Source organism: Gadus chalcogrammus, chromosome 2 (assembly GCF_026213295.1).
Source record: "Gadus chalcogrammus isolate NIFS_2021 chromosome 2, NIFS_Gcha_1.0, whole genome shotgun sequence".
NCBI lineage: Eukaryota > Metazoa > Chordata > Actinopteri > Gadiformes > Gadidae > Gadus > Gadus chalcogrammus.
The window spans coordinates 4,174,922-4,192,922 of NC_079413.1; the positions used below are offsets into that span (position 1 = coordinate 4,174,922).

Consider the following 18,001-nt stretch of genomic DNA (forward strand, 5'->3'; position numbering starts at 1 on the left):
AAAGTCAAATATGACGAAGATGTGACTTGTTCATTTCTTTATATCGGCCAGAAGAGGGCACCACTATACTAAGAATAGCTGATTTTCCTTTCCGTTAATCATATGCTACCCTACACTACACACCGTCACAAATTCACCTGTATGGCTTTTGGTCTTTACTGGTCGACTTGTAGTTTTATTTGAATTACATCATGTTTTTTAAAGTTAAATTGCCATAATAAGGAACAAACGTAGTTACTCTTTAAAACTAAAGCCAAGATGATAAATCTGCTGGTACCGAGATTCTCAAAAAAAAAATTGAATGCTCCATTTCAATTTCAAACGCCGTATAAGATGTTTATTTATATTCATATTAACGTAATGAAAGCACTTCTTTCGTTGATTAAAGCCAACCAAAAGCACGGAAACTCAAGACAAGAGGTGGCGCACGGAATGGCATGGTGACTACAGTGCTGCGTTCCAATACCGACTCCAGTCAGTGGCGGCGAGGGGTGCGTTCATTGTGAGCAGGTTTTCAGAGACCTGCCTGCCCGGGTGCCGCCGCCGTTCTCTCAGTCGTGTGTTCGCCTCGTTCAGTCCAGTGTTGCTGTCATCCGTTTACCCAGTTTATACATTATACCTGGATACCTTTTTGGTCAAGGAAAATACAGTTAATGGTTTTGCCTGAAGAATCCAAGATGTCTCGCACCGACGAGGTTCACCGCATCACGGAGAATGTCTACAAGGTAGTGTTGGAACTCATTAATAAAAGTTTGGTTTCTGTAGGATGCATTGCAGTAGTAAAGAGCGCCGTGCGTATAGCTGATCATTTTTTTTTGTTGATGGCCGTCTTCGATGATGCGGCTTCACAGTTTTGGATGTATTTATTTCTTATGTAGGCGTAATGATAAGGACAATCGTTAAAATATTCTGTGTCTTCTCTCTTGATGGGGTAGAGGCTTAATCTCCTCGGAATTCCTTCAACGTTGAGGAATGCGCCACCCTTCTGAACCTTTCACGCACCTATTACTGATTAACCATTTGACGTTGAATACATCAACTGTTAAAATCGAGTTTTTCTATTTGAATTTTAGTATACATTGAGTGTTTCGCTATCGAATACTTAACCTCGTCAAGAACACTTCATTTAACTTGCTTTATGGGAAGGGTAGTGCCGTGGCTTATAACAAGTGGCTATGCAGGGGCTTGGCTTTTGTGTTGCAACAGGTAGGCTACTGCAAACATTTGCCTTTTAGGGATTTCAACATCCATCCAAACCGGTTCTTCAGAAATTGACCCACCTTTTCCTCGAATATAGGTTAACCTCTTCCGAATCTATGCATTATAATACTAATAATGAAAAAATGAGTGAACCCCTGCAAAAATGTCAATAGGCCTACATTCGTTGAAAACCTAGTTCGCACCTTAACGATTTGCTTTGTACAGCGTCTTTGCTGGCTGCATTGCTTTGATAATAGTGTTTAAATCACAACTGTTGCCATGTTGGACACACACACACACACACACACACACACACACACACACACACACACACACACACACACACACACACACACACACACACACACACACACACCCCTAGTTTATTAGAGTATGCAATTTAGTGCCACAGCCATATCCTCTGTCAGTTTCATGTATAAAACCAGAGTATTACCTAAATCCACTTGAAAATGTTTATTCAAACAACTTCTCACTGCTATTTTTCACTGGTCCATCGCCTTAAGGCACCTCTACTAAATCAGTATAAAATAAGACCATAGTGACCGAGGAGTGCTCGGCTTTCAGCAGGGAATAGACATTCATCTGAATCAGGTCAGATATGGTGACGCCTGTCACATGGACTGGCTTTCATGTTCATTAAGAGCCAAAACCGGAAGGCAACGTTTCATTAACCACTTCTAAATATTCCCCTCCTAGCCTACATTCAACTCCATTCAATGTTTGTAGAGTGACTGCGTGCACCACACCTTCCAACATCTGTTTTACATGAAGCTTCAACACCTTAATCGTGTAAAGGCGACTTTTAGAGATCCGTCGCGCTTCTCCCAACGGTGACCCCGCCAGCGAGCCTCGTCTCTGGGGGTGAGGAGCAACACTTGTCCGACTCGTGCCGAGATAGAGCAGTGATGGGCAGCAGAGTAGAGAGACTCTCCTCTCCCCACCAGGGATCTGACACTCTGGCCGAAGAATAGAGGCTACATTATGTGACTGGATAGGTTTCATGTTCCCCCTGGTAGCCTTGCTCCTTCAGACTATCAGCTAGATCGCTCCCACGTTTTATTTTTTGCAATGCTTGAGTCAAAAAAATATCTTTTCTGCTAAGGAATACCCTGAGATGAATGATTATTGAACAGTTTCAATCGATAGACTGGGATCAGACATGTATTTCTTTCCATATGTTATCAAGCTGTCTCTACAGATGTCTTCGATCATTCAATTCAATCAAGTATTTCCTCAATACCTGTCAGGTTTACCATTTCTAGACCTTCACATTGCCTTTTATAATGAACGTTTTATAATCATTCAATAAATAGAATGTCAGTCACATAGGAGTTGGTTCATTGATTACAGAAGCCTCCCCCCTTCCAGATATTACACCCCAGGTTATGTTTGAACACAAATCCAACAAATGGTAATTAAAAACATTCCTGTAGTGCAGTGAGTGAGGCCGTATTTTCGCTATTGATCTTTTGACTAAGTGTCGGTCGTAAAGATAAAGCTGAGAGTCAACATGTGCGGGCCCACAGTGAGTTACAGGATGCAGAAGGACGATAAGATGCTGAGTAATCGCGTGTAAAGAGACCGGGAGAGAGACCGGGAGAGAGACTGGGAGAGAGACTGGGAGAGAGACTGGGGAGAAGGGAGACAAGCGGGGGGGTGAGGTGAGGATCACTCTGTGGTGACTCATGTCACTGGTGGTGTGTGTGTGTGTGTGTGTGTGTGTGTGTGTGTGTGTGTGTGTGTGTGTGTGTGTGTGTGTGTGTGTGTGTGTGTGTGTGTGTGTGTGTGTGTGTGTGTGTGTGTGTGTGTGTGTGTGTGTGTGTGTGTGCGTGCGCGAACCAGGGCAGGGATTGTACAAACAGCGAGGGTGTGAGTTAAACTCCCTTTTGTGTGAGCTTGTTGAGTTGGCAAACGGCAACCAGGCACTCCTTTCTGGGGGGGGGGGGGGGGTTTTGATCGAGTTGGCTCTCGTCGACAGGGAGCGTAAACCTCTTGAGCGCACCATGGCAACCCGCGGCCCCGTCCACACGGTGACTCATGTTAGCTTCTTGTTCCTCACGCCGCAGCGGGGGCGGCCCCAGACATGGCGCCCGCCTGGGACTGAAGCGGTCCCTCACGGCTGTGCCCCCATGTCAGGGTTCACGTTCAGTGTGAGAGTGCGCGCCCACACTGACACTTGAGTGTGTGCGTGTGTCTCAGTGTTTGTATTGGTGCTGAGTGTTCGGTACTAGCTTGTCCGTAAGTTGCTTGGGTGTTAGTCCCGTGTGTGTGTGTGTTGGGTGCAAGAGTTTGTGTTGGGTGCAAGAGTGTGTATGTGTTGGGTGCAAGAGTGTGTGTGTGTGTGTGTGTGTGTGTGTGTGTGTGTGTGTGTGTGTGTGTGTGTGTGTGTGTGTGTGTGTGTGTGTGTGTGTGTGTGTGTGTGTGTGTGTGTGTGTGTGTGTGTGCTGGGTGCAAGAGTTGTGCTGGGTGCAAGAGTGTTGTGTTGGGTGCAAGAGTGTGTATGTGTTGGGTGCAAGAGTGTGTGTGCTTGTGTTTGTGTGTGTGAGGAAGTGCTACAGTGATCCTGACCAGCTGGCCGGGTCACCGGTTCAGGGACCTCCTGCTGGCGGGGGGAGAGAGGTAGTTCCTCAGGTCAAGCCTCTTAACATGCAGACAGATAAAATCCCCTCCACAAAGCTTTCAGCTGGGGAGGAAGGGGAGGAAGGGAGGGGGGGGTGCTCCACCTGTAGCCAACAAGTGCTCGCTAGAGAAATCGGTATCGTACTGTGTTTCTCTTTTGCGGCGTACACGGTTTCAGCCTTTGACGTCTAGAACTGGAATTCCGAGTCTCTCTCGGTGACACCAAACGCACCCTGCCAGGACACAGAGCTGGGTGTGTCCCGCCGATCCAAACGCTCGGGACAACACTCCCAGAGAGTCAACAAGGCCCCCGCAAGCGCGGCTACCATTATCTCAAATGGCTGTTTATGAGAGAAACCTAAAGTGGAGTGGCATGACTCTTCGCAATCCCCTGGATCAAAAACTGACGCACACAAACTGCCATCATCCTGGCAGCGTTGAGGCTTGCTCGGGTCCGTATGAGGGGAAAAAAACCCAAAAGAAAACATATTAAATCCAATATTTTTTCTTCCAAACGGAAGGTTATTGTTCCACAAGCTCTGTGTTAAGAGGACATTTTGGTTTTTTTACTACGAGCACCTGGTTTTGCTGCAGGAGATCTGGACAGGTGGTCTCTTAGCAACAACACTCTTTATCCTTTTGTGTTTCTGTCATGTCATTGTGCCAAGAGAGTAGAGACCAGCAGTTTGTGAAGGGTTGGAGAGAACGAGTGAGAGATAGTAATGGGGGAGTTGAAAACGGAAGTCAGGGTATCGTCGTGAGTGTGTTGTCTGTGTGTGTGGGGTATTTAACCAAAGAACGTGGTGAAAAGGGTAAAACCTATTTTTCATACGATGGAAAACGATCTCTGAAGGCTAAATGGCAAAGCAGCATTGTCACTAAATGGAGATGTGTGCCACAGCTTGACATTATATCCATACACAAACAGCTCCTTCCTATAAGACCTACCCTGCAGTCAGTTGCAAAGACTCAGCCACTCCTAAACTCTATCAATCACCATAATAATCTTCTTCGGGGACTTCATGACATAAGGCAGCTCTCCTCATGCGGCTCCTGGACGAAAAAAAACAAAACGGAGATGTGCTCATGAAATCAAATCTTTCCAAAACGTCACGATGCCTCAGGCCTTTGGAAAAGATGCATTATGCTATGCAGGAAACACTATCAGTCGCATCGACCTTGCACACGGCAGATTTCTTTTCGTTGTGCCTTTTTGACTGTGATGCAGCAGAGAATACTGAGCTCCACACCCACCTTCTCTCAGCATGCAGGGGTGGATGGCTTACCGACATTCTCTTTTCCTTTTTACTTTGCACAGGTTTTCTTTTGACTTGCCTTTTCAGGTGAGATTTTAAAGAACCATGTCTGTTTAGTTGAGGGTCCTAAGCCCCCCCCCCCCCCCCCAATCCAGGAACTCATGGACAGAGGAAGAGAGACAGACAGACGGAGAGAGAGAGAGAGAGAGGGTGCATGTGTGTGTGTCTGTGTGTGTGTCTGTGCGAGAGAGTCCACCATCCTTGTGAAATTGTCCCTAATTACAGTGGAACTACTCGGGGCTGCAATTACACATAGAGGAAGGGAGATGTATAAATGCTACACGAGCACAAGGGGAAAAAAAAAAGAATCGAGAAGAGGCTTCAGATGATGACCTTCTTCACTTCCAGGGGTAATAGTTAGAATTACTACTGGGTAGCTGTTTGTTTCCATGACTCTCATTGGCAGCTCCTAATAGCATTGATTATCCATCTGCTCCTCCCACCCATGGTGTAGGGGAGGCTCCCTGCCAGGAGGCATCTTCTAGGGGCCTTGCATGCTCATGGCCTTTTAAAATGCGTGGCATTGGACACAACGGTTGCTAGTTCGATCCCCAGCTCCTCCTAGCTGAGTGTTGATGTGTCCCCTGAGCAAGACACTTCACCCTAACTTCTCCTGCTCCTGACGAGCTGGCTGTCGCCTTGCATGGTTGACTCTGCCGTCGGTGTGTCAATGTATGTGTGTATTAACCGATGTAAGTCGCTTTGGATAAAAGCGTCTGCTAAATGCCCTAATTGTAATTGTAATGCATACCCAGTTTGCCCACACTGAATCTCCCTGGGCAGTCGTAGGCTGGTGTTAACCATGTCTATTAGCTAAGGCTGATGTGTTTCTCGTGTGGTCGGTACAAGGGAAACACATTGGGTGTCATGGTGCTAACGTCTCCTTAGTCGACGCTGCTAGCCTCAAAGGAACAACGGGTAGATACCTCCCTTTCAGTCCCATATTCTGCCTTTTTGTCAAAAAGCACATAATGTGACTGAGCTCTCCTTTTTTGGAGGGCTCATGTATTCTTTTCCATACAAAAGATTTGTCCCTTTCTGAAATGTACTAGCGCAGGTGATGTAAGCTTCCTCTGCCTCTCGGTCACTTAAGACGTAACACATAAGAAGGGACATCATTCATTTTTTCAGTGACGCATATGGAACATGCCCAAGAATGATTCAGGCCAGAATACGAAAAGCTGAACATTTTACTTGATTGACTGTTGTCGGTTAAATGAATTGGATTACATCTTGGATCATCATGTTGGTCATCTTGATTTGGAGTAAAAACAATGGTATGCCTTTGCCCAAATTGCTTTAGTCTCCTATTTCCAAAACCAATTGTAAAATGAGGATAACTGGATTCTTCTGGCTATTTTATGGATCTCTTGAAAGTTATCACCAAATGTGGGAAAACAGTACTAAGGTGTAGTCATCCCAAGAAAATCTTGAAATAATTTTTAATTGACCTAATCTTCAACCAATAAATTCATAGGCAAATGTATTTTTTATTTATGTTAATAATCAATCCTCATTCACTCAAGGTGAAAGCAGCACAAGCGAAAAAAAACCTATAAATCAATCAACCGACCTGAAGTGGTCAGCCGTGTGCATTTCACTATGTCGTTTATTTGTGCAGGCTTGACGTTAACACAAAACAAAGTGATCGAGAAAATGCAGCCCAGCATTTTCTTTCCAACGACCCCTGCACCCCTGCCCACTCTGTGGTCACAAACTACTCTAATGGGCATGTCAGCCAACTAGTATTGATTAATCCCCTCAGCGTGTGGTTACAGCTCTCTACCTCATGGTACCGCATAGGTAAAAACAAAACGGTACATTACATACCGTCAGCTCCTATCACTCGTCTCTTGTTCTCTCAGTCTCATACTGAGTGAGCTACCTTACCTTAACCATGACTTTAAGTGGCTCCGATAAGGTTGCAGGAGTAGCCCCCCCGAGGAACCGGTGAGGCTCCAAGTCTTTTTAATTGGATGCGTGCCCCCAATGGCTGAGCATAGCCTCGCGCACAGCTTTCTCTGGACGCTGAAGTCTCATAGGGTACCTTTTAGGGACTGAAGTAACCTTAACAAATGTCCCCTGACACCATGGTCAAGCGAGCATGGAGATTTTTATTCTGATTACAGAAGGGCAGGTAAATGGATGCTGTAGTAGGGTGACGATTGGTTGGTTGATTCCCATCATATTGTCATTTAATTATTGTAACAAGAACTGATCTCTCTGTTGCCGTGACGACTATTGATGGGCCTAGACAAATTGCATGCTCTTCAGGTCACCCTGACTCTACTAATACCCAAGGGGAGTTAGGCCTCTTCCAAAAGCTTGGTATTTCCAAAAAATGCAGGAGAGATAAGTGTGTGTGTGTGGCAGACTTTTCAGAAGGCTAAGATTGATTCTTGAAGACCTGAAGTATTGTTGGCTCCATATTGTTGTAAATATGTTTTGCACTCAAGTCCACATATCAGTTGGCACCAAAGAAGTAGCAAGCCCCATCAAATGAATTACTGGTTTCATTTATTGCACACTGGCTTCAAATGGTTCATTTCTTTAACCTCTTCAGTACTTCAATGTCTGTTGTGTTCCGCTACTGCTACTTCTACTGCTACTACCACTAATTACAGCCATTCTTTTGGATGGCCGTGTCAGCACAGACTTCTTTCTAGGCAAGTGTAACTGTAAAGGGGAGGTCATGGTTTCCCCCGATGTACGTTCTGTGCATCACGTGGCATAAATATTAATATGGCCTACTCTCGGCGTCTCCCTTGTGTGGGGGGGCAGGGATTATTTTTGATTTAAAGTACGCACATGGAAATACAGGAATCTTGATCCTTATCTCGTTATCTCGTCGGAAAAAACATGAATGTCTGAGAAGGAACGCTGAAAAGCGGTTCATTGGCTTTGATGATGTGTGGATGCAATTGGCACCGGCTCATTTTCTTGTAATCGAGCTGGGCTGTCTCTCTAAGGTTCCCCAATTAAACACAGACTTCTCCTTCCCTATCGGGTTCATCATCATCACATAGACCTGATATCCAAGGAGGTTCTTCCTAATTTTGAACGAGTTTGATGAGGATCAGATTGCTTTAGGGGATTTTTGCAATCTTTTGCGAGATCAAAATCTCACACACCAAAATCCAGTAACAAATGCATAATAATAATAATAATTGATATTCTTATTTGCATTTGTATTGCTGTTCACTACTTACCATTTTTTGATTCCCATCCCTGGAACTTCTGCACAATGATCTTCTATGGCACGTGGTTATTTATTCCCCAACGTCCTGCTTTAGCTCCTTGTTGAGAGCTGGTGGTCGATTTTTCTCTGAAACAACTCATTATCTTTTCTATTCCTTCACACATTGCAAGAAGTTCTGGCTTTTAATTCAATTCAATTGTTTCAATGACCCATACAACAGCCCTGCGGTTAGATGTGCTGATGGTGATTATCAATTCATGGGTAGTGAGTATGTTTACCAGAAACTTATCGTGGACAATCCTCTCATTTTCAGTCGTGGTCACAGCGAGGCTGCAGCTGAGGATGACCCTGCCAGAACCTTGAACGCACGCGGCTGATATGATTTAGAACAAAGGCACCCAGTGTGTGCGTGATTGCCCTGTTTTCAGTCCAACTCCCACTCCATCCACTGTCTTTACATTCCGGCTTGATTAAATCAACAGGGTTCTGGCCTATGCTCTCTCTCTCTCCATATCTGTCTCTGCCCCTCTCTCTGTCCCTCTCTGTCCTAGCCTCAACACCTCTGCCCACTGCAGTGGCAAATAATGCCTTCTCTGTATCATTTAAAGCATCTGCACGACTCTGGGAGGCAGCGATGCCAGCGTTTAGGGATTGGGGTTGAACGGACTAATTGTTTGTTTCGTTTTTTGATTATGTTCTTCTGTAATCCCTCTGGCCCAAATCAGTTGGTGTTATTTTGCCGTAGTGAATCCCTGAGCATGTCCTGTGAGGCGAAGGACTGTGTGTGTGTGTGTGTGTGTGTGTGTGTGTGTGTGTGTGTGTGTGTGTGTGTGTGTGTGTGTGTGTGTGTGTGTGTGTGTGTGTGTGTGTGTGTGTGTGTGTGTGTGTGTGTGTGTGCGCATTTATGTAGGTCACAATGAGGTACACATCTATCATCATTACTACATTCTATTTATTTTTGGGTCGTAGGTCTGCCCTTGATGGATTGTCTCTTTTGGAAGGGGTGGCCGAGCGAGAGGGCTAATTTCAGTCGAGCGAGAGAGAGACCTGTGCCGGTAGACCATTGTGGTCTCCTGTATGTCTCTGTAGGCAGCGGGGCTGAGGATTCTTCCGTAATTTCCCTGTAACCGAACAATGTCACGGAGAAGTGATTCTGAAGAAGGGACACGTAATGACTTTTTCAGTCTCTTGCTTTTCCTCCAGCTGTTGACGCCGAAAAGTATTAACGAGTTCCTCTTCCTAGCCTCTCTTCTTCGCGTTCCGTGCCGCGTGGCTCAGTGCCTCTCGGGCCTAGTTTTACAATTAGCCGCCACAATTAGGGTAATAAATGTGGAGCGATTTAAAAGTGGAATGGCAGATTTAGCGACAATAAGACCGTTTAAAGGATGGAAACAACCTCTTTTTCAACTTACCATTCAAGCTTTTGATTTGATGCTCCACATAAAGCTGTGTGTGTGTGTGTGTGTGTGTGTGTGTGTGTGTGTGTGTGTGTGTGTGTGTGTGTGTGTGTGTGTGTGTGTGTGTGTGTGTGTGTGTGTGTGTGTGTGTGTGTGTGTGTGTGTGTGTGTGTGTGTGTGTGTGTGTGTGTTACCTGACGCCATTTCAGTGGGAGACGGTGCCATAGTGAAGCTGCACTGCACTGGCCTTGACTTTATTATGTAATCCGCCCACCAGTTAGAATCACCACTACTGTCTTTCTTTGTGTGTGTGTGCGCGCAATTCTTTCCTGTCATTTATCGTGTGTGTGCGTTTGCAAGTCTCACACGGCTCACATTCCCTTTCAACCGGCTGCATGTCAGCATCAGTTAGAAGACGTCGGCATAAACATCTCCCTAGCGGGTCCCTTGAGGAGCAGGCGAGTCTTTAATCTTCCACGGAGCAGAGAGACAGGCTAACCTTTTTTGGAGAGCGTGCGCGAGTGCGTCTCCGTTTGTTCTACATCGCCAGGAATCTCCCGCTCAGCTCCTTCCATTAGCGTGTGTTGGCGTAAGCCCCCGTTACAAAATGCAAGTGGAAGCGGTACATAAAGCAAGTAAATATAAACACGGTTGGAACTGGTAACTGTAACTCTTTTCCTGAAACAGCCCTGTTTCCCAAAGGGAGTCTTCGCAATTAGCAGAAGATAAATGGACAACTCCCCCTTTTTTAAGAGGGTAATTATTGATGTAATTTGTGCTAGACTGTAATATGCAACCTTGATTCTTCAGTTAGGAATGCTTCCTACGTTCTCTTGTTCTTGTGTCGCTCTTAGTCTCCACTGATGTTCAAGTAGGTTACGCCCCGGCAAGCTGAAGTGGACCTCGCTTTTACATGAATGATGTCATAGCACAGGCCGGGTAGGTGGTCTGTGCGGCAAGTCCATTCCTGGGTCAACGATGGTGTCTGGTTAATTGTGTGCAAAACCTATGGGAAACCATAGGTTTCCCACCATGACGTTGGGGTCAATTTGCTTGCGTTCTGTTTACAATTTTCCACTACCATTCCTATGAGTAAGTTCCTCTAACGGCCCTGAGGTGTTAAGGGGGTGGGTGGGGGCAGGTATACACTCTAACATTCTAGTTAACGGAAAGAAGAGTGATTTCAGTCTCATATAAATACAAAGCCAATAATTGACTTCTTTGTTCGGTTAGCATCAAGTTGAATATTGTTTAGTTTTGTGTGTGTGTGTGTGGGTGTGGGTGTGGGTGTGGGGGTGGGTGGGTGGGTGGGTGGGTGGGTGGGTTGGTTGGTTGGTTGCCGGTGCCGAAAATCTCAAACAAACCAAACCACTGGGTGTTGGCTTGGATGCACGGGTGTGTATTCTTGACAGGCTATGATTCAGGAATGGCTACTGTTCCACTGTTGGCCTGGGTTATAGTCTGTCTGTAAAGTCCATATTCTATTTAAGGACGACATAGGCCTATTTGTCTTCCAGAAGGGCACTAGCCTTTGAATCATTATGTATTTTTACCTAATGCAGAGCAGGCCAAGACACATACAGACACAACCACATCCTTTTTAGAAACCTCAACTCTTTTGTTACAAGATAGTTTCTTAACAAAACGCAGAGCACATTGAGTCCAGGAACCTGGGATGTTATTTCAGTTTCCGAAAACCGCCGCTACAATTGTCCCCGGGTCAATGCCGGCAGCCTCCACACTAAATGTCTTCCGGAACACTTTGCCGCTGGCTTGCTGGTTTTATTGTTATACTTCTTATTATTATTATTATTATGAACCAGCTTCCTTCTCGCAGCAGCAGCAGCAGCGGTCTGCTAGTGCAGCGAGGGGCTGCTGCTGCTGCTGCTGCTGCTGCCGCCGCTGGTTGTCTCCCCTGGCAGTTCCTCCCTCGCTGGCTGGGGACCCACTAATTGGAGGAAGCCCTGGAGGAGGACAGAAGCGGCACAGTCAGTGGCGAGGACAGGACGGGAGGGGAGAAGGGAATTATGACGACAATGGACGGTGGTGGTGATGATGGGGGGGGGGGGGGGCGGTGCGGTGTCAGGCATCTCTTTGTTTCCTGTGCGTTGACACCCCCCGCAATCAGATCTCTCATCACTGCCCTACATACTCGACGTCACGCAGGTGGCACTTCCTGGACAAAACGGGATTGCTTGTTTGGCGTCGAAGATCGGATGGCGTTCGCTGTATCACGCGGCTCCTCTTGAGTGTTGCTTCCACCTCTGCGGTGTGTCGTAATTATGAACTACTTCCTCTCCTGACGCCTCCCCCACCGTGCACTGCGGTACTACGGGCCCTACGGCGGAGACGTGGGCGGAGAGGAACGATCCTGATAACTGATTTGATATATTTTTTTTATTGTGAATGCAAGCGCACTCGCACACACACAGCTACCCTCCCCTGAAGACCTTTGTGTGCCACGCTTGCGTTTCCATGGTAATGTGTCTGACGGTTTACCACGGGTTACGTAAAAAGAGTGTTTACGAGAGGCCACAGGGGCGAGTGGATCTTTGATTCCCTGAGAATACGGCAGCAGCGGCCCCTGTGATGACAGGGGCCGCCGGTACTCCTTTTGTCCGTCCGTCCACCAATATCTGTGCCTCTGTCTCTCTCCTCACAGACTATCATGGAGCAGTTCAACCCTTGTTTACGGAACTTCGTTGCCATGGGGAAGAGCTACGAGAAGGCGCTTGCCAGTGAGTTTTCTCCTTTTTTTATTTTTTTTCTCATCCTATTTTGTTCATTTATTTATTTATTTTCCACTGTCCTTGTTTTTTCGCCGCAGGTTCGGGCCGATGGCCAATTCCCCATCCTGCGTCTCTCTCTTTCGCTCGCACTCTCTCTCAGTCTATCTCTCTGTGTGTTTATCTGTCTCTATCTCTGGATCCATCTTCTACCCTCTCCTTTTGTTCACCGAGAGCTAAAAAGATAATAATTATCCATCCCTTTGACAGAAAAAGGGCCAATCATGTGGTCTACAGGAGCCGGCATGGCCTGTATAGGAGAGGAACGCGAGGCAGAGAGGGTGATCCATCTAATGCTGTGAAGGCCGCCCCTGGTTAGCCTTATTCATGTGGTAACTGGGGCAATATCTCACATAAGCAAATTAAAGCAGGCTTGGTGATAGAAAATTTTAAATTAGTTATTGTGATTACCATAGGGGTTTTGAATTCAGAATAACACCTAACTGTCGGGTCATTACTTAGAAGTATGCAGCCATTTTATATCGGACTGAATCTCCTTCTCATCTTAATGTTTCAAACCTCCTATTTTGATCATCCTAAGGGCGTTCTTCTCATCGTAATTCATAAAACCGGGTATCACAATAAGTAGATGACCTCATGGCGATAAAATACCAAGCAAAGACGATAAACAAGCAAGGGCCCCCCACATTCGGGCCCCTCTCCTCCCGCCGGCCCCGACCATCGCCACGGCAACACCCCTCACAACAACTCCATTCTGATCATGATGGACTACTTATTATTGTCCACCTGGCCCCGACAAGAATTTGACACTTGACACTCCCCCCCCCCCCCCCCCCCCCCCACTAACACTAGACATAACTCTGCATTCCAAGTGAGTGAGTAAACACGAGGGGGGAGATATCCTCCGCCGAGGGGCTTACTCAACCCTTTTATCCCCTCACCATTGCGACTAATCCCAGACACTGAGGGAGGCAAGACACACCGGTCTGAGCCCCTGCTGGAAAGACCCGGTCCACACAAGGGGACTAATGAGCTCTGTTTCTGGGGCGAGGAGCGGGGGAAACTCGCCTCAGTCCATATGGTGCAATTACTCTGACAGTTCAGCACCTCACCACAAACAGACCTCCTGGGGGGGAGGGGAGGGGGGGGGGGGTGACTGGCTCTCTCTACGTCATCGGTCGGGTCATCGTCACTGACGGCTCTTGGTAAAGGTGTAGGTCCTCAATGAGCCCCTTGCAAGATTGACGTGTCTGCTCTCCAATCAGAGTTCTGATAAGCCCCGCCCCGCCCACCGCTGCACATTTCATTAGAGACTACTAGTGAGCGGAGACCGCGCTAGAGCCAGCTTATCTGCCCAGCTGCCCCCTTCCACACACACACACACACACACACACACACACACACACACACACACACACACACACACACACACACACACACACACACACACACACACACACACACACACACACACCATTAGCTTCAATACTCCTCAGGGAATACATTACTTGTTATTTTTCTCGGCGCACTCACTAGCCGATGACGCACACACACACACACTCGCTTGCTGCGGGTTCACCTTTAGCCTTCCGACCCGAGGCAGTGTGAGACTCTCTTAGGGCGTAATGAAGAGCCATAAGCCAGTGAGCCCCGCATAACCGAACGGTTCCCAGCTCTCCTCCCTGGCGGTGATGGCAGAGGCAGGAAGACGAAGGGAGTGTCTGCCGCTGTTGAGTCAGCTGTAATTGGGGTTAGCATTAGCATACGCGCCGCAGCCCCCCAGCTCGCAGCCCGAGAGACGCGCTCTATCTATAGGCCGCATCCACCTGCTACAATTAGCTTGTTTTATTGGGCTGTTGTCGCTAAGTGTGGCTCGCGCCAGTCAGCTGTCAACGCTGCGGGCGCTGGTTCCATCTGTCCACCAGAGCCGGGGTGCGTAGTGTAACTCGGCTCCCAAAGAAATACAAGTAAACAACACAAACTAGCTGCCTTTATTCAACATGGTCGAGGAGAGTCTGCCCATTGTTAGCCTAGGTTGTTAGCCAGGGGAGCCGCAGGTGGAGTAATGGAGCCAGCCTTCGTATTGATCCGGAAGAGGTCTAGCAAGTGATTTTAAATTGGTGTGTGTTTGTGGGGTTGTGAGTGCAACTCTGTGGTGTGTTTGACCCTGTGGTCTGTTTCACTGTTGATTCTTCCAGTCGTGCATGCCTTAAACTAGTCGGACAGAAAACCTTGAAGTTTAATAGTGGGCCGGTCGGAAGTCGTCCCACTGTCACTCTTGTTCAGTGGTAGCAAAGCGGAGCCGTTACAAGTGATCAGCTCCCCGGGACACTGTGAATGGAGTGATCAGTTACATTCATCAGTGACATTTAGGATAAGGCTGCGTGTCTTTTTTTAAAGATGCACTGACCCTTTTTTTTATTTTGTCATGCATGCATGTAATTGCTGCATACATTTGCAACTGAAACCCATACACCCGGAACTGAAATGATTCTCTTGTGTCTTCCTCTCCAGCTGTGACATTTGCTGCCAAAGGCTACTTTGATGCCCTGGTCAGGATGGGCGAGCTGGCCAGCGAGAGCCATGGCTCCAAAGATCTGGGTAAGTTGCTGGGTGTACTGACCGATCTCTCTCTCTCTCTCTCTCTCTCTCCCTCTCCCTCTCCCTCTCCCTCTCCTCTCTCTCTCTCTCTCTCTCTCTCCTCTCTCTCTCTCTCTCTCTCTCTCTCTCTCTCTCTCCTCTCTCTCTCCTCCTCTCTCTCTTCTCCTTCCTCTCTCTCTCTCTCTCTCTCTCTCTCTCTCTCTCTCTCTCTCTCTTCCCCCCCAAACACACTCACAGGGTGGTCCTGGCCTCACCACTGGCTACCAATTCTCCCGGCCAACATGCAAGCTTTTTGAAGGCTCAATATGGATGGACACTCACACATTGCACACACTTGTGTATACAGGCATGCATGCACACACACACCAGATTTCACACAAACGCAACCAATCTCAGCACTGTAATGTTTCATTAATTAATGTTAGGTGTTTTGGGAAGTGGGTGCCATCCTATTGGTGGGAGGAAGAATAACGATGGTAGTGAAAATGTTAGATTTTGATGGTGCTGGTTGTTGATGCAGAGGAAGATGCATGTTATAATATTCAGAATCTTTTTTTTTTTTAACCGCACTCAAGTTTGGTGAACGATGACCTAAAAAGCAGATCATTTAGTCGAAGACCTATTTAAAACAACAAAGAGGATTGCCTGCCATTCTGTCATCCATACGGAGATGCAGTGGTATGCTAGCGTGCGGTGCGTTGGCAGACGTATGTTCTTCTCTCCATCGAAGGGCAACCTCGGCTGAGGAAACTCGAGAGACGCGCGGGGACAGTGGACCTTTTTCACAGCACGCAAGACACCGGTGTAGCCCAACCCGTTGAGTCCTGTCTGCTCTCGGTCTGGCAGTGCACCAGTATAAACCCAGCTAGTCCAGATAATTCACATTGACCATGCTGCTGCGGCCACAGACATAAATACAGCCGACCTAGTGTTAGAACAAGAAGGACAGGAAGTTTCTTTACCCGACTATTGACGATCTGTGAAAGGGGTCCAGTGGTACAGTACCAACCAGGGTGGTGACGCATCATTTATGCATGACCGCTGTTCCGAAATCTACCACTGAAGACTTTCATCCGAGTCAAGAATTGTGAATGGCAGCTGTGTGAAAGAGAGAGAGAGAGCGAGCGAAAGAGAGAGAGATACAGAGAGAGAGCCAACTAACTCGATGGTTGTGTGTCCGTGTACATAACTCCCCCCGTGCGTGCATCATGGCGTCGACTTTCGATTCATAAATATTGAGAGGGTCATCAAGGGAATCGGCGCCTAGCCCCCTGACAGACGGTTGCCTTGGTGACCGGAGTCACCGAGTCCTGTTTGCTGCGGTCGGCTCTCTCGGGAAATCAGCAGCTGTTTGAAGAGATTTCCCCGGCGCCAGTTATGTGTGCCGCGGTCCCCGGCGTGTTCCGGGTAGAACTGGCGGTTGGTTCTGGAAGGGGGGGGGGGGCGGTTGGGGGGGTGGGGGGCAGGCGTATCGTTGGAGGTGGAGCGATCCACATCGGGCTTCCCCCTCCACACCCGCGCCCCCCCCGGGGGTGACATGAAAGCTCCGTGTCAATGTTTTATTCAGCAAAGTAAGCCCCCCCCCTGTCACACTCCCTCACAGGTCTCTTCAAGCCTCCATTGATTTCAGATTTTCATAGGTATTCATCTTTCGATTTATTCTTTCCTGATGCCACACTGATGCCTTCATAGAGAACCGAGCCTGGCTTTAGGTTTGCAGAAAAGCTTTTAAATCTGTGGCCAAAACAACCAGTCAATCGTTCAGGTTTGAGCTGGAGGGGGAAATAGAGATGAGAGACGCCTTATGGGGCATGTCAGGATTCGGACTGTAAAAGACTCTGGCAGGCGTAGCTCCACTCATAGCCGAGCCGCCAGTGTGGTGTGCATATGACAGATTTCCCTGTCAATTTTAAAATCACTCCGCTCAATCGTTTGTGGTGTACTATGCGAGTAGTGAATGCCATTTTTTTATTTATGCTTTTCGTAATAACGACAGACCTGAAATGCATTCAACGTTTTTATAAAGTGGTCTGCATTTCATTTGTATGAATACTCGTCTGAGCAGTTTAAAGGGACCTATTGTGTTTGTTCCCGTTTTTGCTGCTGTTTTTACCCGTGTTTTTCTGATTCATCCGACGTGTCCAGTGTGACTTAACGGAAAGGTCACTGTGTGTGTGTGTGTGTGTGTGTGTGTGTGTGTGTGTGTGTGTGTGTGTGTGTGTGTGTGTGTGTGTGTGTGTGTGTGTGTGTGTGTGTGTGTGTGTGTGTGTCACGACCCTCTTGTCCAAATGCATTAGCAGAGTTGGTGGGGCCGCCCGTGACTCCACTCAACGCGCTGCCCGCTGAGAGCTGGCCGCGATACAATTTTTCCAGCAGTTTGTCAGAAATGGTCAACAAGCGCTCCCCCCCCCCCCCCCCCTGACCCCCGGTGTCATCTCACTGGTGTCTGTTTCCTGTTGGACGCGGAGGGGCCGGGGCGACCAGGAAAGGCTGCACACACGGGGCCCCGGGGGGCCACGCAGAGACAGGAACCCACCGCGTGTTTGGGTTTGGGGTTCGTCGAAGGGACAATGGGCGTAGATGGAAAACGTGTCGGCAACTTTTGTAAACAACGAGGACGTGACTTGTCCTCGTTAGTATCGAAACGTAAACTTCTCTGAAAGCCCGGACGTGGTTGTCAATGCAGTGCAACAGGTTATTCTGGAAGAGTGTGGGTAATGGTGGTGGGTGGAGGGTACTCAGTGGGAACAGTGTTCATTCATCAATCTGGTTTGAGCATCTGCAAACAAGCGCATAGTTATCTTTTGTCATTATTATTAGTGATGAGTGTTTCGAAAGCAAGCTCGTGTTTAGCAAGCAAGTCTACGGTAAGTCAGTGTTTAGTAAGTAAGTGTTTGGTAA

General features: G+C 47.6%; 1 protein-coding gene across 2 annotated transcripts in view; it reads left to right on the plus strand.

Moving 5' to 3' along the window:
• The first annotated feature begins 177 nt into the window (after positions 1–177).
• The window catches only part of baiap2a (BAR/IMD domain containing adaptor protein 2a), a 48,448-nt gene continuing 30,624 nt past the window's right edge, over positions 178–18,001 (plus strand). For both annotated transcript variants that reach the window (XM_056575473.1, XM_056575482.1), the window contains exons 1-3: positions 178–725; positions 12,415–12,490; positions 15,014–15,100. In XM_056575473.1, coding sequence (XP_056431448.1) covers positions 654–725; positions 12,415–12,490; positions 15,014–15,100 — 235 coding nt within the window. In that variant the 5' untranslated portion in view covers positions 178–653. The remainder of the gene's footprint in view (positions 726–12,414; positions 12,491–15,013; positions 15,101–18,001) is intronic.